The following is a 23,858-nucleotide window of genomic DNA, read 5'->3' on the forward strand; positions in this document are numbered from 1 at the left end:
TGTGGACCCCACTTGGGAACCTCAAGGGAGTGGGGCTGTGGTGGGACAGGAGCCTGCAGACCTCCTGACCTCGGAGGTGGTGACTTCAGTGGCTCTGAGTTCATCCCCAGCCCATCCTCCTCTGGCTTCCCTACCCTCTAGTGCTGTCTGTTCCCTGCCGTCTCCCTGTGCTGTCTCTGGGTGCTTCTATATTTCCTTCTGCCCTTAGGAAGCCACAGCCACCCATCAGCAGCTGGAGGAGGCACAGAAGGAGCACACCCACCTGTTGCAGTCAAACCAGCAGCTCCGGAAAATTCTTGATGAGCTGCAGGCCCGCAAGCTGAAGCTGGAGTCCGAAGTGGATCTGCTACAGGCCCAGAGCCAGCAACTGCAGAAACACATCAGGTGGCATGGGCACCCTGCACTTAGCCCCGCTGACTGCCTCCTGCCTGCCCTCTGCCCTCTGCCCTCTGACCTCTGCTGCTTGGATCATGGCCCAGTTAATAGGGAGAGGTGGAGTCCCAGCTTGGGAGCTAGGCAGAAGAGCCTGTGGCTACATTTTGTAGGGAGTTGGGGTTGTTAAGATGGTGTGAAAAGCAGGGGATCTCTGGTGCTGTTGTTCCTCAGGGACTTTGATGGGTGGGAGTGAGGGGGTGGAGATGGTTCTGACCCACTTCACCCCCCACCTCTGCCACCGCCCTGCCTCTCACTCCCCTTTCCCTGCTCAGCAGCCTGGAGGCTGAAGCTCAAAAGAAGCAGCACCTGTTGAGAGAAGTGACAGTTGAGGAAAATAATGTTTCCCCACATTTTGAGCCGGATCTCCACATTGAGGACCTGAGGAAATCCCTTGGGACAGTGAGCTGGGGGCGGGGGTACCAGGATGGGGTGGGGCATTGGGAGGGGCTGGGCATCAGGGGAGTACTTTCAGAGGGGATGGGTCATCAGGAGGGGTGGAACCTCAGGAGGGGGGGAGTATATGGTGGGCTGAGGTATCAGGAGGGGCTGGTTCTGCTCTCTATGGGACCTGGTCTGTTCTTATTCCCAGCTACCAGTCGTCTCCACCAGTCAGATGATATCTATAAGTAAACAGTGCCTGGCAGCTGGAGAGCCATCTCCTTGTCTAGACCACTGGGAGGAGCTTTGGGGTCTTGAACCTGCAGGGTATCTGCTTTTGCTACACTCAGTGGACTTTTCTACCATGTGTCCCTAGAACCAGACCAAAGAGGTGTCGTCTTCTCTCTCCCAGAGCAAGGAGGACTTATACTTGAACAGGTGAGTTCCCATAGCCTGTCTTATTTCAGGTTAGGGTACCATGAAGGGGTAAGTGAGTACCTGCATCGTAGAGCTGGGTGAGCTGAAGTGAGGAGACAGTGATCACCAGTGGGGCTTAGTTCGTGGGGAAGGTTCTGGAGGATTAAGCAATCTTCTCTGGCAAGCCAAGAAACTGCCCACTGTGATCTTTGACATGGCGTTGTTCTCTAGTGGAGAAACAGATTGCTGGAAGTGTCTGGTCATCTATCTGGAGGCCCCGGGCACGATCCCTCTCAGAGTCAGGGTGGGGGCACTGTCAGTCCCAGGCACTGCACACTGTGGGTATTGAACAGTGGCATCCCTACACTCACAGTGCCCAGCCCCAGCCCAGCAGCTCTGGTCTGTGCTCAGGGTGGGCATCTGCTGGGGAAGTGGCTGTGTGACCCAGAGCAGAGTTCTCAGAGGCTTCTGTTTTCCTTCTTCAACTCTCCTGCTCCAGCCTGTCCTCCCACAATGTCTGGCACCTCCTCTCTACTGAGGGGGTAGCCCTCCGTAGTGCCAAGGAGTTCCTTGTGCGGCAGACACACTCCATGCGGAGGCGGCAGACAGCTCTGAAAGCTGCCCAGCAGCATTGGCGCCATGAGCTGGCCAGTGCGCAGGAGGTGGCCAAAGACCCACCAGGCATCAAGGCCCTGGAAGATATGCGCAAGAACCTGGAGAAGGTCAGGAGCTTTGGGAAGAACCTGCCAGCCCTGTGTGTGGGAGGTGGGGGGAGTCAGCAAAACACTCCTTTGGGCTCCCCCTCAGTTGGTCATTCTCGGGACTCCATGAGAGTGGCCACCTTGGCACTGGGTCACTTATATTTCCATGGCAATGCATAGCATGCAAACACCTTTTCTAGTAGTAAATAATTTGAACCTCATGATAACTGTATTAGTCCGTTTTCATGCTGCTGATAAGGACATACTTGAAACTGGGAAGAAAAAGAGGTTTAATTGAACCTACAGTTCCACATGGCTGGGGAGGCCTCAGAATCATGGCAGGAGGTGAAAGGTACTTCTTACATGGTGGTGGCAAGAGAAAATGAGGAACAAGCAAAAGCAGAAACCCGTGATAAACCCATCAGGATCCTGTGAGACTTACTCACTATCACGAGAACAGTATGGGGGAAATGGCCCCGTGATTCCAATTATCTCCCACCAGGTCCCTCCCACAACACATGGGAATTATGGGAGTACAGTTCAAGATGAAATTTGGATTGGGACACAGCCAAACCCTATCATTCCACCTCTTGCCCCTCCATATCTCATGTCCTCACATTTCAAAACCAATCATGCCTTCCCAACAGTCCCCCAAAGTCTTAACTCATTTCACCATTAACCCAAAAGTCCACAGTCCAAAGTCTCATCTGAGACAAGGCAAGTCCCTTCTGCCTATGAGCCTGTAAAATAAAAAACAAGCTAGTGACTTTCTAGATACAGTGGGGGTACAGGCATTGGGTAAATACAGCCATTCCAAATGGGAGAAATTGGCCAAAAACAAAGGAGTTACAGGGCCCATGCAAGTCTGATATCCAGTGGGGCAGTCAAATTTTAAAGCTCCAAAATGATCTCCTTTGACTCCATGTCTCACATCCAGGTTACACTGATGCAAGAGGCAGGTTCTCATAGTCTTTGGCATCTCCGCCCCATGGTTTTGCAGGGTACAGCCCACTTCCCGGCTGCCTTCACAGGTTGGCATTGAGTATCTGTGGCTTTTTGAGGTGCACAGTGCAAGCTATTGATGGATCTACCATTCTGGGGTCTGGAGGATGGTGGCCCTCTTCTCACAGCTCCACTAGGCAGTGCCTCAGTAGGGACTCTGTGTGGGGGCACTGACCCCACATTTCCCTTCTGAACTGCCCTAGCAGAAGTTCTCCATGAGGGCCCCACCCCTGTAGCAGACTTTTGCCTGGCCATCCAGGTGTTTCCATACATCTTCTGAAGTCTAGGCGGAGGTTCTCAAACCCCAGTTTTTGAATTTTGTGCAGCCGCAGGCTCAACACCACGTGGAAGTTGCCAAGATATGGGGCTTGCACCCTCTGAAATCATGGGCCAAGCTGTACCTTGCCCCCTTTTAGCAATGGCTGGTGCAGCTGGGATGCAGGGCACCAAGTCCCTAGGCTGCACACAGCATGGGGACCCTGGGGAAACCATTTTTTCCTCCTAGGCCTCTGGGTCTGTGATGGGAGGGGCTGCCATGAAGACCTATGACATGTCCTGGAGACATTTTCCCCATTGTCTTGGGGATTAACATTTTGCTCCTTGTTACATATGCAAATTTCTGCAGCTAGCTTGAATTTCTCCTCAAAAAAACGGGTTTTTCTTTTCTTCTCTTTTTTTAAATTATACTTTAAGTTCTGGGATACATGTGTAGAACATGCAGGTTTGTTACATAGGCATACACGTGCCATGGTAGTTTGCTGCACCCATCAACCTGTCATCTACATTAGGTATTTCTCCTAATGTTACCCTTCCCTAGTCCCCCACCCTCACAGGCCCTGGTGTGTGATGTTTCCTTCTCTGTCCATGTGTTCTCATTGTTCAACTCCCACTTATGAGTGAGAACATGCAGTGTTTGGTTTTCTGTTCCTGTTAGTTTGCTGAGAATAGTAGTTTCCAGCTTCATCCATGTCCCTACAAAGGACATGAACTCATCCTTTTTTATGGCTGCATAGTATTCCATGATGTATATTTGCCACATTTTCTTTATCCAATCTATCATTGATGGGCATTTGGGTTGGTTCCAAGTCTTTGCTATTGTGAACAGTGCTGCAATAAACATACGTGTGCATGTTTCTTTATAACAGAATGATTTATAATCCTTTGGGTATATACCCAGTAATGGGATTGCTGGGTCAGATGGTATTTCTGGTTCTAGATCCTTGAGGAATCGCCACACTGTCTTCCACAATGGTTGAATTAATTTATACTTCCACCCGCAGTGCAAATGCATTCCTATTTCTCCACATCCTCTCCAGCATCTGTTGTTTCCTGACTATTTAATGATGGCCATTCTAACTGTTGTGAGATGGTATCTCATTGTGGTTTTGATTTGCAGTTCTCTAATGACCAGTGATGATGAGCTTTTTTTCATATGTTTGCTGGCCGCATAAATGTCTTCTTTTGAGAAATGTCTGTTCATATCCTTTGCCCACTTTTTGATGAGGTTGTTTGTTTTTTTTCTTGTAAATTTGTTTAAGTTCCTTGTAAATTCTGGATATTAGCCCTTTGTCAGATGGATAGATTGCAAAAATTTTCTCCCATTCTGTAGGTTGCCTGTTCACTCTGATGATGGTTTCTTTTGCTGTGCAGAAGCTCTTTAGTTTAATTAGATCCCATTTGTCAATTTTGGCTATTGTTGCCATTGTTTTTGGTGTTTAGTCATGAAGTCTTTGTCCATGCCTATGTCCTGAATGGTATTGCCTAGGTTTTCTTCTAGAGTTTTTATGGTTTTAGGTCTTACATTTAAGTCCTTAATCCATTTTGAGTTAATTTTTGTATAAGTTGTAAGGAAGGGATCCAGTTTCTGTTTTCTGCATATGGCTAGCCAGTATTCACAACATCATTTATTAAATAGGGAATCCTTTCCCCATTTCTTGTTTTTGTCAGGTTTGTCAAAGATCAGATGGTTGTAGATGTGTGGCGCTATTTCTGAGACCTCTGTTCTGTTCCATGGGTCTATGTATCTGTTTTGGTACCAGTACCATGCTGTTTTGGTTACTGTAGCCTTGTAGTATAGTTTGAAGTCAGGTAGCATGATGCCTCCAGCTTTGTTCTTTTTGCTTAGGATTGTCTTGGCTATACAGGCTCTTTTTTGGTTCCATATGAAATTTGAAGTAGTTTTTTCTACTGTGAAGAAGGTCAATGGTAGCTTGATGGGGATAGCATTGAATCTGTAAATTACTTTGGGCAGTATGGTCATTTTCACGATACTGATTCTTTGTATCCATGAGCATGGAACGTTTTTCAATTTGTTTTTGTCCTCTCTTAACATTGAGAAGTGGTTTGTAGTTCTCCTTGAAGAGGTCCTTCACATCCCTTGTAAGTTGGATTCCTAGGTATTCTCTTTGTAGCAATTTTGAATGGGAGTTCACTCATGATTTGGCTCTCTGTTTCTCTATTATTGGTGTATAGGAATGCTTGTGATTTTTGCACATTGATTTTGTATCCTGAGACTTTGCCGAAGTTGCTGATCAGCTTAAGGAGATTTTGGGCTGAGACGATGAGGTTTTCTAAATATACAGTCATGTCATCTGCAAACAGAAACCATTTGACTTCCTCTCTTCCTATTCGAATACCCTTTATTTCTTTCTCTTGCCTGATTTCCCTGGCCAGAACTTCCAATACTGTGTTGAATAGGAGTGGTGAGAGAGGGCATCCTTATCTTGTGCCGGTTTTCAAAGGAATGCTTCCAGTTTTTTTCCCATTCAGTATTGTATTGGCTGTGGGTTTGTCATAAATAGCTCTTATTATTTTGAGGTACATTTCATCAGTACCTAGTTTATTAAGAGTTTTTAGCATGAAGGAGTGTTGAATTTTACCGAAGGCCTTTTCTGCATCTATTGAGATAATCATGTGTTTTGGTCGTGGTTCTGTTTATGTGATAGATTATGTTTATTGATTTACGTATGTTGAACCAGCCTTGCATCCCAGGGATGAACCCGACTTGATCGTGGTGGATAAGCTTTTTGATGTGCTGCTAGATTCAGTATTTTATTGAGGATTTTCACATCGATGTTCATCAGGGATATTGGCCCGAAATTTTCTTTTTTTGTTGTGTCTCTGCCAGATTTTTGGTATTAGGATGATGCTGGCTTCATAAAATGAGTTAGGGAGGAATCCTTCTTTTTCTATTGTTTGGAGTAGTTTCAGAAGGAATGGTACCAGCTCCTCTTTGTACCTCTTGTAGAATTTGACTTTAAATCATTCTGGTCCTGGGCTTTTTTTGATTGGTGGGCTTTTTTTGATTGGTAGGCTTTTAATTACTGCCTCAATTTCAGAACTTGTTATTGGTCTATTCAGGGATTCAACTTCTTCCTGGTTTAGTCTCGGGAGGGTATGTATGTCCAGGAATTTATCCATTTCTTCTAGAGTTTCTAGTTTATTTGCATACAGGTGTGTATAGTATTCTCTGATGGTAGTTTGTATTTCTGTGGGATCAGTGGTGATATTCCCTTTATTATTTTTTATTGTGTCTATTTGATTATTCTCTCTTCTTTATTAATCTGGATAGCGGTCTATTTTGTTAATCTTTTCAAAGAACCAGCTCCTGGATTGATTAATTTTTTGAAGGGTTTTTTGTGTCTCTATCTCCTTCAGTTCTGCTCTGATCTTAGTTATTTCTTGTCTTCTACTAACTTTTTAATTTGTTTGCTCTTGCTTCTCTAGTTCTTTTAATTGTGGTGTTAGGGTGTCGATTTTAGATCTTTCCTGCTTTCTCCTGTGGGCATTTAGTGCTATAAATTTCCCTCTAAACACTGCTTTAGCTGTGTCCCAGAGATTCTGGTACGTTGTGTGTTTGTTCTCATTGGTTTCAAATAACTTACTTCTTTTTTTTTTTTTTTTTTTTTTTTTTTTTTTTTTTGAGACAGAGTCTTGCTCTGTCACCCAGGCTGGAGTGCAGTGGCACAATCTGGGCTCACTGCAAACTCCACCTCCCGGATTCAAGCGATGCTCCTGCCTCAGCCTCCTGAGTAGCTGGGATTACAGGTGTGTGCCACCATGCCCAGTTAATTTTTGTATTTTTAGTAGAGACGGGGTTTCACCATGTTTGTCAGGCTAGTCTCGAGCTCCTGACCTCGTGATCCTCCTGGCTTGGCCTCCCAAAGTGTTGGGATTACAGCTGTGAGCCACCACACCCAGCCTTGAGTGAGTTTCTTAATCTTGAGTTCTAATTGATTGCACTGTGGTCTGAGAGACTGTTTGTTATGATTTCTGTTCTTTTGCATTTGCTGAGGAGTGTTTTACTTCCAATTATGTGGTCAGTTTTAGAATAAGTGCTATGTGGTGCTGAGAAGAATGTATATTCTGTTGATTTGGAGTGGAGAGTTCTGTGGATGTCTATTAGGTCCACTTGGTCTGGAGCTGAGTTCAAGTCCTGAGTATCCTTGTTAATTATTTGTCTCGTGTTGATCTGTCTAATATTGACAGTGGGGTGTGGGAGTCTAAGTCTCTTTGTAGATCTGTAAACTTGCTTTATGCATCTGGGTTCTCCTGGGTGCACATATAGTTAGGATAGTCAGCTCTTCTCCCTTTACCATTATGTAATGCCCCTCTTTGTCTTTTTTTATCTTTGTTGGTTTAAAGTCTGTTTTATCAGAGACTAGGATTGCAACCCCTGCCTTTTTTTGCTTTCCATTTGTGTGGTAAATATTCCTCCATCCCTTTATTTTGAGCGTATGTGTGTCTTTGCACATGAGGTGGGTCTCCTGAATACAGCACACTGGTGGGTCTTGACTGTTTACCCAGTTTGCCAGTCTGTGTATTTTAATTGGGGCATTTAGCCTGTTTACATTCAAGGCTAATATTGTTATGTGTGAATTTGATCCTGTCACTATGATGCTAGCTGGTTATTTTGCCCATTAGTTGATGCAGTTTCTTCATAGTGTCAATGGTCTTTACAATTCGGTATGTTTTTGCAGTGGCTGGTACTGGTTGTTCCTTTCCATTTTTAGTGCTTCCTTCAGGAGCTCTTGTAAGGCAGGCCTGGTGGTGACAAAATCTCTCAGCATTTGCTTGTCTGTATGGATTTTATTTCTCCTTTGCTTATGAAGCTTAGTTTGGTTGGATATGAAATTCTGAGTTGAAATTCTTTTAAGAATGTTGAGGCCGGGCGCAGTGGCTCACGCCTGTAATCCCAGCACTTTGGGAGGCCAAGGCAGGCGTATCATGAGATCAGGACATCAAGACCATCCTGGCTAACACGGTGAAACCCCGTCTCTACTAAAAATACAAAAAATTAGCTGGGCATGGTGGCGGGTGCCTGTAGTCCCAGCTACTCGGGAGGCCGAGGCAGGAGAATGGCGTGAACGGGGGGGGGGGGGGGGGGTGCGGAGCTTGATCTCCTGACCTCGTGATCCGCCCGTCTCAAAGTGCTGGGATTACAGGCGTGAGCCACCGTGCCCAGCCTGTTTGTTCCTTTTCATTCTTTTTTCTCTAGTCTTGTCTTCACGCTTTATTTCGTTAAGTTGATCTTCAATCTCTGATATCCTTTCTTCTGCTTGATCGATTCAGTTATTTGTACTTGCGTATGCTTCACGAAGTTCTCGTGCTTGTTTTGCAGCTCCATCAAGTCATTTATGTTCTTCTCTAAGCTGGTTATTATAGTTAGCAATTCCTCTAACCTTTTTACAAGATTCTTAGCTTCCTTACATTGAGTTAGAACATGCACCTTTAGTTCAGAGGAGTTTGTTATGACCCACCTTCTGAAGCCTACTTCTGTCAGTTCGTCAAACTCATTCTCCGTCCAGTTTTGTTCCCTTGCTGGTGAGGAGTTGTGATCCTTTGGAGGAGAAGAGACATTCTGGTTTTTAGAATTTTCAGGCTTTTTGTGCTGGTTTTTCCTCATCTTCATGGATTTATCTACCTTTGGTCTTTGATATTGGTGACCTTCAGATGAGGTTTTTGTGTGGATGTCCTTTTTGTTGATGTTGATGCTATTCCTTTCTGTTTGTTAGTTTTCCTTCTAACAGGCCACTCTGCTGCAAGTCTGCTGGAGTTTGCTGGAGGTCCACTCTAGACCCTATTTGCTTGGATATCACCAATGGAGGCTGCAGAACAGCAAAGATGGCTGCCTTTCCCTTCCTCTGGAAGCTTTGTCCCAGAGGGGCACCCACCAGATGCCAGCTGGAGCTCTCCTGTATGAGGTGTCTGTCGACCCCTGCTAGGCGATGTCTCCCAGCCAGGAGGCATGGGGGTCAGGGACCCACTTGAGGAGGCAGTCTGTCTCTTAGCAGGGCTTGAGTACTGTGCTGGGAGATCTGCTGCTCTCTTCAGAGCCAGCAGGAAGGAACATTTAAGTCTGCTGAAGCTGCACCCACAGCTGTCCCTTCCTCCATGTACTCTGTCCCAGGGAGATGGGAGTTTGATCTATAAGCCCCTGCCTAGGGCTGCTGCCTTTCTTTCAGATATGCCTGCCCAGAGAGGAGGAATCTAGAGAGGCAGTCTGGCTACAGCAGTTTTCTGGAACTGTGGCGGGCTCAGTCCAGTTCGAACTTCCTGGTGGCTTTGCTTACACTGTGAGGGGAAAACCGCCTACTCAAGCCTCAGCAATGGCGGACACCCCGCCCCGACCAAGCTCGAGCATCCCAGGTCGACTTCAGACTGCTGTGCTAGCAGCATGAATTTCAAGCCAGTGGATCTTAGCTTGCTGGGCTCTGTGGGGGTGGGATCTGGAACTAGACCACTTGGCTCCCTGGCTTTAGCCCCGTTTCCGGGGGAGTGAATGGTTGTGTCTCACTGGCATTGCAGGTGCCACTGGGGTATGAAAAAACTCCTGCAGCTAGCTCGATGTCTACCCAAATGGCTGCCCAGTTTTGTGCTTGAAACCTAGCGCCCTGGTGGTGTAGATTCCTGAGGGAATCTCCTGGTCTGAGGGTTGTGAAGACCGTGGGAAAAGCATAGTATCTGGGCCGGAATGCACCGTCCCTCAAGGCACAGTCCCTTTTGTCTTCCCTTGGCTAGGGGAGGGAGTTCCCTGACCCCTTGTCTTCCAGGGTAAGGCAACGCCCACCTTGTTTTGGCTCGCCCTCCATGGGCTGCACCCACTGTCTAACCAGCCCCAGTGAGATGAGCTGGGTACTTCAGTTGGAAATGCAGAAATCACCTGCCTTCTGCATTGATCTCACTGGGAGCTGCAGACTGGAGCTGTCCGTGTTTGGCCATCTTGCCAGCCCCTCCAGGGTGTTTCTTTTCTACTGCATCATCAGGCTGCAAATTTTCTGAACTTTTATACTCTGTTTGTCTTTTAAAATGAAATGCTTTTAACAGCACCCAAGTCACCTTTTGAATGCTTTGCTGCTTAGAAATTTCTTCCGTCAGAGACACTAAATCATCTCTCTCAAGTTCAAAGTTCCACAGATCTCTAGGGCTGGGGCAAAATGCTGCCAGTCTCTTTGCTAAAACATAACAAGAGTCACCTTTGCTCTAGATCCCAACAAGTTCCTCATCTCCATCTGAGACCACCTCAGCCTGGACCTTATTGTTCACATCACTATCAGCATTTTTGTGAAAGCCTTTCAACAAGTCTGTAGGAGGTTCCAAACTTTCCCACATTTTCCTGTCTTCTTCTGAGCCCTCCAAACTGTTCCAGCCTCTGCCTGTTACCCATTTCCAAAGTCGCTTCCACATTTTTGGGTGTCTTTTCAGCAACACCCCACTCCTGGTACCAATTTACTGTATTAGTTCATTTTCATGCTGTGGATAAAGACATATCTGAAACTGGGAAGAAAAAGAGGTTTAATTGACCTTACAGTTCCACTGGGGAAATGATTCTGGGGAAGCCTCAAAATCATGACGGGAGGCAAAAGGCACTTCTCACATGGTGGTGGCAAGTAAAAATGAGGAAGAAGCAAAAGCAGAACCCCCCAGTAAACCCATCAGATCTCATGAGACTTACTCACTATCATGAGAACAGTATGGCGGGAATGGCCCCCATGATTCAGATTATCTCCCACCAGGTCCCTCCCACAACACATGGAAATTGTGGGAGTATAATTCTAGATGAGATTTGTGTGGAGACATAGAGCCAAACCATATCAATAACCCTTTATAATGTGCAAGGCAGTAGTAATAGTCCCATTTTCCTGGTGAAGAGTATGACTAATGTTTAGTACTTCCAAACCCAGTGCTTTGCCTTTCCATTCTGTCACACTAAAGACTTCGTTCGTACATGAAAATCTTTTGAACACACTTAGCAAAAGGCTTTGAGTTAGTTACCCACCCTGCTTCTCTGATAGCCTAATTTGCAATGAAAAAGCAGATACTTCATTATTATTAGTTGGGATCACAGATCTTTGACCAGTTGAGGGTCCTGGTAGGGTGAGCTTTCTTGGATCACCTGGGCCCTTAGAAATCTGATGGTGCTCAGCCGGGCGTGGTGGCTCATGCCTGTAATCCTAGCCGTTTGGGAGGCAGAGGTGGGTGAATCACTTGAGGTCAGGAGTTCGAGACCAGCCTGACCAACATGGTGAAACCCTGTCTCTACTAAAAATAATTAGCTGGGTGTGGAGATGCGTGCCTGTAATCCCAGCTACTCAGGAGGTTGAGGCAGGAGAATTGCTTGAACCCAGGAGGAGGTGGAGGTTGCAGTGAGCCAAGATTGTGCCACTGGACTCCAGCATGGGTGACACAGTGAGAGTCTATTTAAAAGAAAAGAAAAGAAATGTGATGGTGTTCAGAACTGGTAAAGGGCTCAGGCCCCAGTGGCTCTTAGGACTGCCTTGGGGTCAGCAGAGAGCATGAGGCTGGAACAGACAGAGGGGCAGCTTCCCAGGGTTATAAACATGCTGCCTGTGGCCCTGTCATTGCCCTGCTTAAGCCCTCTCAACCATGGTGGTGGTGGTGATGAGAGTAATGATAATTGGAGCAGTGATAATAACCATTTGTGGCTGATGTGGTGGCTCATGCCTGTATTCCCAGTGCTTTGGGAGGCTGAGGCTGGAGGATCACTTGATTTTGAGACCAGCCTGGCCAACATTGCAAAACTCTGTCTCTACAAAAAAAAAAAACAAAAAAAAAACAAAAAAAAAAACATAGCCAGGTGTGGTGGCACACATCTGTAGTCCCAGCTACTTGGGAGGCTGAGGTGGGAGGATTGCCTGAGCCCAGGAGGTTGAGGCTGCAATCAGCTGTGATCAGACCACTGCACTCCAGCCTGGGTGATGGTGAGACCTCATCTCTAAAAACAATAACCATAATAAATGATAACCATTTGGTTAACAGTAACCATTTGAGAGTTTTTAAGGTGTGGGCATGGTGTTAAGCATGCAACATAGTCACATACTCTTTCTCATGTAATTCTCACGACCCTATGAAAAGTCATAGTTCTCTTTTCCAGATGAGAAAGCAGACTATAGTAATTTGTTCAAGATCACCCAGTCAGCAAATGGCAGGGTTGGGACTCCAGCGTCTGTGTAGGTAGTCATTTCTCTCTTTTCTCCTTGGCTGCAGGAGACCAGGCACTTGGATGAGATGAAGTCGGCCATGCGGAAAGGCCACAGCCTCCTGAAGAAGAAAGAGGAGAAACTGAATCAGCTGGAGTCCTCTCTTTGGGAAGAGGTGCAGCCCCATGGCCACATAGCCCAGTGGGCCCTGGCCTTCCTCTTCTGTTCTTGGGATTGGGTTGAGTTCTTTGGTCCTGCATCAGGGGGAGCTGGGCCTCTAGGGCCCAGGATTGGGCAGTAGGCTTGTCTACTGGCTGATGAAGGTGGCAGTGGCTTCAGTTCTGAGTTTGTTGAAGACACCTGTGGGTTTGGATACCTGTGCTGAATGGTCCTGAATACACCTGGACCCTCTTGCTAAAGGTGCCTGAGAAGAGGGCCGAGCCCTTACCCCACCCTGGTCCCTAAGGAGAGGTATGACCAGGGCGTCAGGAATGAACACACACGATAGGTTTTCCTGCCTGCCCTGGGACCTTGTGGACATTCTCCTGGGTGTCTGAGGTTTAGATATAGCGCGGGGGAGGCTTAGATGCAGTAACACTGCAGGGAGAGCTTACTGGGAAGGGTGGTAGGGGTCTGTGTGGGCCTGATGGCACTGTTGTCTGTGTCTCAGGCATTTGGGACATATGCTGAGCCTTGCTTCCCTCCCACCCTCTGTGAGGCAGCCCTGTGTGATTTGCTTTGCCCAGGGTGCCTGGTGGAACTCTGGGCCCCAGAGGAGTCTACTCGCCAAGTCCTCAGTTCCCACACAGCACAAGGGCAACAGCCTACATACTGCCTTGAATTTGTAGCAGCAAAATTGCTAGGAGAACAAATGGAGATGGCCATGTTTCATGGATTTGTGTAAGAAAACCAGCTTAAAGACAAAACATACAGAAGAACCTAGCTCAGTGTCCTAGCCACTTCCTAGAAAGGAAAGAAGAAGGGTAGAAAGCATGTGGGAGAGGTCCGTCATAACTGCTAATTCTACCCTGCAGGCCTCAGATGAGGGCACTCTGGGAGGATCCCCCACCAAGAAGGCGGTAACCTTCGACCTCAGTGACATGGACAGCCTGAGCAGTGAAAGTTCCGAATCTTGTTCCCTGCCTCACTGTGAGTGGTGGTGGCAGCAGAGAAGTGAGTGGGGGAGATGCGGGGTGAGGACCATGGTATCCATGGAATGGCAGGAACTTGGGGAACAGAAGAAGAACCCCCTTCCCTGCAGAGGGAGGCCTCTGTGAGCTGGTGTCTGGACCAGGTGCTCAGTCAATGCTGGGAAGGAATCAGACCATCTAGGTTTGCCAGCACATGGGGCTGAAAGGTCAGGGAAGCCTTCTGAATGCTGCAGAGCACTCTACAGTGTGACCGCTGGCCCTGCTGACCTTTCTCTTCCAGGGCCTCCTTGGGGAGGTTCTTCTCTCTCGGCTGCTCTGGCCTGTATGTGATGGAAGGGCCCTCTCCCCTTCCTTCTCTCTGGGGTCCTGGGCCCGTCACCCAGGGCCTTACCCTAGAAACCTGTTTCCCAGCTTCTCACCTGCACTGTCTGGAACACAGAAGCCCTGCCATCCCTGACCCCCTCATAAGGCTAAGGGGCTGTTTGGAGAAGCAGGGAGGGGTGGCCAGTAGGTTGCTGCATGACAGCTGTGTCTGGGAATGGTCCAGGGTCCTGAGCTTGAGTCCCTTCCCACCATCCACCTCTTTTCTTTCAGTTGACTCAACCCCAGGTCTTACCTCCCGCAAGATCCATGGGCTGAGCCACTCCCTCCGGCAAATCAGCAGCCAGCTGAGCAGCGTCCTTAGCATCCTGGACAGCCTCAACCCTCAGTCGCCGCCGCCGCTCCTCGCCTCCACGCCAGCCCAGCTCCCTCCCCGGGCCTCCAAAAGCACCCCCACCCCCACCTACTACGGCTCCCTGGCCAGGTTCTCAGCCTTATCATCTGCTACACCCACGTCCACCCAGTGGGCCTGGGATTCAGGGCAGGGGCCCAGGCTCCCCTCCTCTGTGGCTCAAACAGTGGACGACTTCCTGTTGGAGAAGTGGCGCAAGTATTTTCCATGTAAGCCCCACTCTGGGCGGAGCCTTCCCACCTGCCTCCTCCTCCTCTTCCTTCCTTTTCTTCTACCCTCTTTCTCCTGCTCCTTTTTCCCTCTTCCTCTTTTGCATCCCTTTGCCACACCTCTCCTCCCCCAACGTTGCCATAGTCCATTGGTCCATTGACTCTGCCTGTGGGTCCCTGGGGAAGGAGACGTTGCAGGTGGCCCTGCAGCCAGGAGTTCTGTGGGTCAGGATGGTTTAGATGGAGCCTGGCTGACTGGGGCCTTTCTTATGGATTTTGGAGCTCAGCAGAACCTAAAAGGTCATTGTTGTCATTATCTTAATAGCTACCATCTTGTGCAATGCATTATGGGCCAAGCAGTTTATATATATATTTTTTCATTTAGTTCTTATTTTCTGAGGTAGTAATTATTTATCCCCATTTTACAGATGAGGAAACTGAGTTTCAGAGAGGTTAAGTAGCATGCTCCAGGGTACCCAGTGAGAGAATAACAAACTCAGTTGTGACCCCGTGTCTCTGTGACTCCAGGGTTCTGCTTGGAACCTCTTGGCTGTGTGGTTAATTCTTGCTTCTGAGCCAGGTGGCCTCCCCGGGTCTCAGCCCTGCTGAGGGTTATGAAAAGCCATGAAACACAGGCATTTGAGGGAAAACAAAATATCTTCTTTCTGCCCTAACCCAAACTGAAAAGTAGATTAAGTTTTAAAAATAAAATAAATAGGACCATTCCTGTCTCTCACCTGTCTCTGGCCTCTAGCCACCGAAACTTTTCCTTTTATTGTTTATTCTGGGGAGGCAAGAGGTGCTGGTGAGCAGGGTGGTGACCACTGCCCATTTCTGAGCCCTGTCCCTACGCTCTTCCAGCTGGCATCCCGCTGCTCAGCAACAGCCCCGCCCCGCTGGAGAGCAGGCTGGGATACGTGTCTGCCAGGTGAGCCTCCCTGGGGGCTGGTTGGGGTGGAATGTCATAGCTGCTCCCTGCGCCTCCCTGGGCGGGTAGACCTCTGAGGGGAGCAAGCCTCCTGGTCTCACCCCAAGAAGTCAGGCAGGCCTCTAGTCCACAGAGCTGTCCCCACTTGCCTGGGTCTGAGGCGCCCATCTGCAACCAGAGGGAAGTCAAGTCCACACTGCCAAGGTCCCAGTGGGGAAGGGCTGGGCTTACCCAGCCAACCCCCTGAGGAAGCTGCCTTCTGGCCCCTGTGGGGAGGAGTCAGCCCCTGGTAGGACCCTGCCCCTGCTCCTCCCTCTAGCTCCTCCAGCTCTGGAGTCTGGCCTTTGTCTTTGCCCTTGAGCTCTTGTTTGCTTCCTGTGGCTCCCTTCTTCCCCAAGTCCTGCTGAGCAACATCTGGAGTGAGAGGGACACCCTGTGGAGGAGACAGACGGGCAATTATTTAAACCTGTTATTAATTTTCCATTCATCTTATCCTTGCCAAATATATCCCCCTCTCCCTCCCTCAGGCCCCTAACAATGCGTACCCCCCACCAACCCTTTGGCCAACTTGAGAGCTGACGCTGGCCAAGGATCGAGTTGACAGAGGGGAGCGCTTTGCTGATGAGATTGGTGGGAGCAGGCAGATGTGGGAGCCCAGAGCCTCATATCAGTAGCACCCAGCAACGGGGCAGAGGGTGTCCACCGCCTTCCCATTTGGGAACTGTTCTGGGGGGCCAGATGTTTTGAAGCTTTGAATTGCTAGGGACCGCAGAGAAGCTGCTCTGCTAGCTGAGAGGAAGAGGGAGGAGGTGACAGATGTGATGGCCTCTGCACATCCTCTGGCACTTCCACACCTCCTCTCTCCCCTCCCCCATGCTCTCTTCTTCCTTGCCAGTGAGCAGCTCCGGCTCCTACAGCACTCCCATTCCCAAGTCCCTGAGGTGGGCAGCACCACCTTTCAGGGCATAATTGAAGCCAACAGGAGGTGGTTGGAACGTGTCAAGAATGACCCCAAGTTGTATCCTTTTACTTGGTTCCCAAACCGGGCTGGGCTGTGGGGCTCAGGCTTGTGCCCTAAAGGGCTGAGGAGGATCCTGTTCAGCCTTTGACCCTTTCATGGCCCTTGCCTGGCTATGCCCAGTGACTGCAGTTTTCCTTCACCTTGTGGCCAGACCTCTCTTCTCTTCAACACCCAAGCCAACAGCTACTTTGAGCCTCCTGCAGCTGGGCCTCGATGAGCACAACAGAGTGAAGGTGTATCGCTTCTGAGGCCCTGAGCAGGGGCTTGGGGCAGCTCAGCCTCTCCTCCACCCAGACCAAGTGCCTGAGGAGCTGCCTGCCTTCTTCCATCTGAGGAAGCACCCTTCTGCCCCCTTTGACTTGCAGGAGCCACCAGGGACCAGGGGGTTGAGTGGAACAGTAAAGCCACACATTCTGTGACTATATAACCTATCTCGGGCTAAAATGTGCGGACTTGTAACGAGCTCCTGTCATTGACAGGGCAAGCTGATGGTGTGGCTGTGGGGCATCAGGGACGGGAGCCCTTTGGGAGGAAGGGAGGTGTTAGAGGAGCTGCCTTCGGAGGCTCAGGGAGTCCCTTTGGAGCTGGTTGTTTCCTTGGCCCTGCAGCGCACTGCTCGGGGCTCCCAAGAAGGTTGTGTATATGGTTCTTAGTTCATCGGGACAGAGACCCCCAGCATGTGTGTACACTGGGACCTGGTTTCTCTGGGACCACATCTATCTCCAATACCTCAGCCTCAGATCAGACCCTTTCTTTTTTGTATTTCTTTTCTTTCTTAATTTTTAAATGCCTTTTTTCTTGAGCATTCCGTTTCTCTTTTTGACTGTCCAGAGCCCTGCCAGAGGGTGCTGGGGGCTGTCCCTCTGCAGGACTGTGTTTTCCTCGGGGGCTGTCTTCAGGAGCACCCCTCCTGCTCCCTGGGGCTCCTCAGGGAGCCATTTCAGCTGGAGTCTCAGGTCTCAACACAACTTCTCTGGGAGGCCAAAAATAGATTGGGTTGGCTTCTGGTCCTCATGACGGTTTTTTTCCTCCTAGGACACGTTGGATATATTCATGGGCATTGTTTCCATCTGTCTTTTCTACCTGTGCCACCCCTGCCCTGATTCCAAGGCTGCCTCAGGCAGGCAGGTAGGCAGGCAGGCAAGGGGCTAGGCTGGTGCCCAGCCCTGGCAGCAAGGGGTCTTGTGCAGTTGGAGATGCTGCCGTTGTGGCAGAGCGTCCTGCAGCCCCGCTTCCATCAGCTGGCTCTTGGGTGGGGGCTTTGCAGGGGATGCTCTCTGATGTTTGTTCCGTTGTTTAAATAAAATGCACCTATTTTTGTTTTTTTGCAAGCTGTGGGGTTGCCCTTGCCTCTCTAACACACAAATTAACTCCCTCCATCCTCCAACTCATTTCTCGGTCATGGAATAAGAAACTAAGATGCAACTGGCTGTTGATCTCCTCAGGTGCCTTTTAGGCATCAGCCCACTGCATAGAAAACTCCGTTTCATCATGTGGCTCATTCTGTGTGCTTTGGGAATAGCTTCTGTGGTGCAGCCGACTCTAGTGATAATCCTGGGTGTTTTCTGCATCGGTTAAATCTCTTAAAAGTCCACTTTCTACAGGGCAGTCATGTAAATGTGTCTGCTGCTTTTGGGAGGCCTTTGCCTCCTTCCTGAGAAAGGGAGGAAGGAAAAATGAATATTCATGGAATACTGCCCTATGTAGTATCTGATTTAATCATCACTACAATGTAGATACTGATGTAGATATTTTCTCTTCCGTTTTTATGGATGAGGAAACCAAGGCTCAGAGAACCTTTACATGCCTGGAGTCCCCAGTAAAGTAGCTGAGCTCCCTACTTGTGCAGTGCCCTCACACTCCATCCCTGCACCCCCAGAGCACTATCTTCCCTACTGCCAGTCCTTGGGAAGTGCTGAATTCGCCATCTCTCCCTTTGCCCCTTCACTGCTCTCCCACCTATCAGCTGGAGACCCATGGTGCCATTTCCCAAAGGCTGATTGGTGTTTTCCTCACGCAGGCAAAATGCAAGATGAGTCCCCCAAAGTCCCTAAGCTGGCAAAGTTAGCTGGGTTTTTCTGCTCCAGTGGTGTGAGCAGCCTAAATACAGTCTTGGGTTTACAGCAACAGAATTGCTAGGAGAACAAGATGGCCACATGATATGGATTTGTATAAGAAAACCAACCTAAGGACAAAACATGCAAAATAACCCAGTTCCGCGTCCTAGCCACTTTCTGGGGGGAAGGAAGAAAGGAAAGAAGGGAGGGAAGGAGAAGCAAGCTAACATTTGTTGAGTGCTTTCTTTGTGCCAGATGCTTTTCATATGTTATTGTTAGTAATCTTAATCTTATGATGTTAGTGTTCTTATTTCATCCATGAGGCAACTTAGGCTCAGAGAGGTGGTATCACTATAGCCCAAGGTCATACGCAGTATTTGAACCCAGATCTCTGGAAGTCGAGATCTGTGAACCAGGCTCTGCTGTGTCAGCATCTCCTGTCCTCCTCCTGGCACAGAGAACAGTCCTGGCCAGCTTGGTCTGAAGACCTGGGTTGCAGGAAGTGGGGTGGCTTCTAGCTGGGGGAAAACCTTCTTGGGTTAGGGTTTACAAAGGGACTTTTTCAGAAGATTCCAAAATTGTCCCATCCCTCCTCTCATGGGTTTTAGCATCTAGCTGAGGAGACTAGAATCATAGATGTTTGGAGCTGAAAGGGGCCACTGAGTCCGTTTGGACTGCTGTGACAAAATGCCATCAACCAGGTAGCTTTTAAACAAGAACTATTTCTTACAGTTCCGGAGGCTGAAAATCCAAGATCAAGGTGTTGAGAAATTTGTTGTCTGGTGAGTGGTTTCTAGTTCCTAGAGGGCAGCTTCTGCGTCCTCGCCTAGTAGAAGTGTAGGACTCTTGGCTCATTCAGCCCCTTCTGAGGGCACTAATCCCAGTCATGAGGGCTGCGCCTTCACAGCCGAATCGCCTCCCCAAAGGCCCTGCCTCCTCATCGCCACACTGGGGATTGGGTTTCCTCAGGAATTGGGGTCCATAGTGGGGCCTTATGGATCACTTGTTCAGTCCATTCAGGTTTTGCAGTAGAGGAAACTGCCTAGAGAGGCTACATGAGGTGCCCCAAGTTGCAGCCACAGTGGCAGAGGTGGGAATAGAACCAGTGTCCTAACTTCCTGGCCCGGGGCTTCAGAAAAGAGTTTTTTTTTAAAGGATATTCTTAGTAGACTATATGTTCACATGACTCGATATTCAAATGGTACAAAAGTCACTCCATGAGTTATCTAGTGCTCCCTCTTTAAGGTAAAATACTACCAGTTCCTTCTGGAGATTTTATGCAAATAAAAAGGAGGGACGCTTAGATTCTCTTCCCTGTTACTGGTGGAGTATGGGTCACTCCTAATGTAGGATTGGACGATTGCCCGAAGCTGTCGTGAGTGGTTGATTGATGGTTTTCTTCAGGGAACAATGCTGGAAATGATGACAGACGCCCCCCCACTGACCCCTCCCACCTCCCTGCCCCTCCAGTAAACTCCCACACAAAATAGCAGTATGTGGTGTGGGGAAATAATCTTTGCCTCCGTCCTGGGTTTAGGCTGTCATCTGAACAAGTCCTTTCCGTTCCTGTGTCTTCCCTGGTCACAAGCTCAGCCTGAATCCACACTCTGGGAACGAAGCAGGGTAACGGCCTCTGTGGCCTCATCCAGAGGGCTGCTGGGGGGCCAAGACAGGGCTCCGGTGGGGAGGGGTGCTGAGAGGGGATTGCAGATCCCACTACCAGCTTTTCTGGGGGAGGTGGGGAAGTGATGGTTAAAAAATGGAGTTCCTGCTATCAGCCCTGTCCTGATGAATTGGAAAGTCCCCTTCTTTCTCCTTTCTTGCATCTCCTGCCTGCTTCCCCTGCCTGCCCTCCCATGACGTGCCCTCTCCAGCAGGTGTGTCACGCAGCACCCCGAGGGAAGGGCAGTGTAACTTTCTTTTCCCTGAGGGACTGCCACAGCCGGAGGAAGACAGGCCTTCCCTTCTTTTCTAGTCTTTTTCGTTTGAAAACAATGCACTCTTACTTTCCCCTTCCAAGAAGCTGGTGGTTCACACGGGCCAGCACACACGTTATCAAACACGTAGTTTGTTTCTGGTAAATGAGTCCATTGAAATGGGAGCCTTGGCCGGGCACGGTGGCTCACGCCTGTAATCCCAGCACTTTGGGAGGCCGAGGTGGGTGGATTGAGATCAAGACTATCCTGGTCAACATGGTGAAACCCCGTCTCTACTAAAAATACAAAAATTAGCTGGATGTGGTGGCACACACCTGTAGTCCCAGCTACTCAGGAGGCTGAGACAGGAGAATCACTTGAACCTGGGAGGCGGAGGCAGTAGTGAGCCGAGATCGCGCCACTGCACTCCAGCCTGGGCAACAGAGTGAGACTGTGTCTCAAAAAAAAAAAAAAAAAAAAGAAATGGGAGCCTTAATTTATTTGAGACATATCACAGCCACCCTGAAAGAAGGAGAGAGGTGCTGGTGCCCTGCTGTGATAAGCACTGCTCACATCACAGTAGGGTTGAGGAGACGGCAGACATTTGTAAATATGAGTCTTTGTAATTTAGAATCTGCCAACATTTTCTATCAGGTGGGAGGCGAGGAAATGACTACAGATGCACGCACACACCCCATAGCGTGCTTAGCTCCGTTGTGGGTTAGAAAGTCCATGTCTTACATGGAGTAGAACCCCAGCTCTTGGTTTTGGGGTCATATTACACTGTCCCCATCAAACTTTTCACCCTGATTGTTGTCAGTGCTTTCAGAAGATGTGGTGGCATTTCTTCTAGAGAGGGTATAGGAATGTCCTTGCCCAGCAGCCCTCAAAGTCCTGATTCTCCTTCCCCACGGGGCCCCACGAAGGCACACTCCCTGGAGAGTTCAGTAGTTCCTTCTCTCCCTTTCCAGGGTCTCTGAGGCTAGGGTGACTGTTGAGAGGCTCCCAGCTGTGCTCTCTCTGACCCTCAGGCTTGGGTTGGGATCCCAGCCCTCCTTGAAATAGAGCAAAGGGTGATGGGTAGCGCTCCTTGATACAGAGCAAAGGGTGATGGGTAGCGCTCCTTGATATAGAGCAAAGGGTGATGGGTAGCGCTCCTTGAAATAGAGCAAAGGGTGATGGGTAGCAGAGTGTCTGTGGAGGTGCTGGTGCCTGAGAGCATAACAATAGAACAGGCTCCTGCACATAACTTTTGGGATGGACCCACGGCCTCAGTTTGGAGGCAAGGGTTAGGACAAGATGGCTCCGAAGGAAGGATCGCCTCCTATCTTCCTTGGTTGGGTCAAGTCAGCTGGTTAGTGTCCTCTCCCTTTTGATTTTTCTTGAAGGAACCATACCACTTTCATCCAAATCCACGTCCATTGTTTCCCCCTGGCCCTGACCTCTGATCAGATAGGGGGACTGGGTCTGGATCATTGGGATGATTGACCTCTGATCAGATAGGGGGCCTGGGTCTGGATCATTGGGATGATTGATCTGGAGCTGGGAGAGAGCTGCTGTTTCATTAAGTCATCTCAGCCATAGCCCCCACCCTGGAAACCTTACTGTCTCTCCAGCAGCCTTCTAACTCTTCAGGGAGGGCTCTTTGGTCTGTGATGAAATGGTTTGTGGGTGGGCAGCACAGCCCGGGAGGGGCTGCCCCCATCTCGAGGAAGCACAGCTCCTCTCTCCGCTCTGGCAGGATGGGGTACAGGTAGTACTCTGCTAGTTTTAAAAATTCTAGGATGGGAGAGGTCAGTCTGCCTCATGGCTTTTGCTCTGTGTGGTAGAGCAGAGCGCATTGGAGACATTTCTGATTGCCCCTGCTGAAGAGAGGTAAGAAGCAGAGGGACAGTTTGGTGAGTCTCACTCTCAGGGTTAAAAGCAGGGAGGCTATGAATCGAACAAGGATTTCCACGTTATCCTTTATAAAGAGGTTGTGAGGATGCAAGAAGTCCTTAGAACAGTGTTCAGCACATAGTAAGCCCTCAATAAATGGGAGCTGTTGGTGTTGTTGCCCTGGCAGGGAAGTCAGGAACCATGATGGAGACTCTGCAACCTATGTGACTTCCCATGAGTAACAGCAAAAGTCTTGGACACAGAGGACAAGACAGATGGCAAAGAAAACGCTTGCTGGGGGATTGTGTTCCTCTTCATGGTCAGTTGTGTGTGAGAGGGAGAGAGAGGAAAGTGGAAAGTTTAGGCCCTGGGGCTGGCAGGCAGGAGGCAGAGCAGAGCCTGTCAGGCTTGAGACGGTGCCCTGGGTTGGAGCACAGGATGGTCTCCCGGGGTTGCACTTGCATTTCCACAACGCTCTGTAGTTTATAAGATGCTTCACCCAGAGTACTTGTCCTAGGTTATTTCATTCACCCTCTCAGTGTGTGGTATCTTCTGCTCCACTGTACAAATAAGGAAACTGAGGCCTAGGAAGAGGATCATTTCCCAAAGATACTCCACTAGTGCCTGGGGGTCGGAATTTGAGCTCAGGTCTTTTGGGCTCAAATTTTGATTTGAGCCTACCCACTGCATGGACCTTGGAGACTGAGAACATAGGCTCCACCGCTTTCTCTCCTAGTGACCCGTCCCCCTGTAGGGCCACTACTGGGGTAGCTTAGGCACCTAGGCCTGGAAAGGGGCAAAGATAGGGAGTGAATCTGGGACTCTCTTGGATTACCTATTATGTTAGGCTGGCTTCAAGGCTCTATCTCAAGCCTCCAAAAGACCTGGGCTGAGCTGAGCAGGGATTCCTTTTAGGAGGTAGGGCCTTTGTAGGGCTTCAGGGTGTCCCTGGGCAGAGCTTAAGAAAAGGGTAGGGTCTGTGATGCCAGGGACGTTCCTCGGAGTCTGTGCTGGGCTGCAGTGACACCCCTGGTGCCCCCAAATCCACCATGCACTCCTCTAGTCTCTGAATCCCCATGGAGGGGTCTCAGAGCCTGGAAGGCGTGGGACCCGTGGCCTCCTGGGGAAGAAGGAGGCTGAGGTGGGCAGAACCCAGGGTGTCGGGCAGAGTCAGATGCTGTAGAAATGCTGGGAAAGGGCGGGAATACGAGACTTGTAGTCCAAGCTTGCGGGACTAGCTGAGTCCCCTCTCCCTTGGTGTTGCCGACAGAGCCCTGCCGTGGCTGGGGGCCTGGCTTTGGCACAGGCCGTTGGTCTGAGGCAGCTGGCCGCAGCGGTGGCTGATGGTGGCTGCCCAGATGCTGAGCCAGGATGCATCCAGTCAGAGCACACGCTGGAGATGCCACTTGTCACAAAGGTGCTGGCGGGGCTCAGCTGGGGACACGCAGGGCCATGCCTGGAACAGTGCCATCCACCTCCACTGGGCCCAGGAAGGGTGGAGCTAAAGAGAGAAAGAATGGCACCCACAGAGGCAGGAAGTCTCAGGACAGAGCTCGCCATCCGAGTGATGCCTCCTGGGGGAGGTGAGGCAT

At 49.5% G+C, this 23,858-nt stretch overlaps 1 protein-coding gene across 17 annotated transcripts in view; it reads left to right on the plus strand.

Moving 5' to 3' along the window:
* LOC105476495 (centrosomal protein 164) overlaps positions 1–17,750 on the plus strand; it is a 98,239-nt gene extending 80,489 nt beyond the window's left edge. For 14 of the 17 annotated variants that reach the window (XM_071075970.1, XM_071075969.1, XM_071075968.1 and 11 more), the window contains 10 exons: positions 209–384; positions 708–834; positions 1,190–1,251; positions 1,730–1,952; positions 12,441–12,548; positions 13,408–13,522; positions 14,119–14,466; positions 15,328–15,394; positions 16,290–16,412; positions 16,567–17,750. In XM_071075970.1, the coding sequence (XP_070932071.1) occupies positions 209–384; positions 708–834; positions 1,190–1,251; positions 1,730–1,952; positions 12,441–12,548; positions 13,408–13,522; positions 14,119–14,466; positions 15,328–15,394; positions 16,290–16,412; positions 16,567–16,663 (1,446 nt within the window). In that variant the 3' untranslated portion in view covers positions 16,664–17,750. Of the gene's footprint in view, positions 1–208; positions 385–707; positions 835–1,189; positions 1,252–1,729; positions 1,953–8,947; positions 9,109–12,440; positions 12,549–13,407; positions 13,523–14,118; positions 14,467–15,327; positions 15,395–16,289; positions 16,413–16,566 lie in introns of those variants that run through there. The other 3 variants (XM_071075971.1, XM_071075979.1, XR_011611242.1) reach the window with 3 other exon arrangements.
* The last annotated feature ends 6,108 nt before the right edge of the window (positions 17,751–23,858 follow it).

Source organism: Macaca nemestrina, chromosome 12 (assembly GCF_043159975.1).
Source record: "Macaca nemestrina isolate mMacNem1 chromosome 12, mMacNem.hap1, whole genome shotgun sequence".
NCBI lineage: Eukaryota > Metazoa > Chordata > Mammalia > Primates > Cercopithecidae > Macaca > Macaca nemestrina.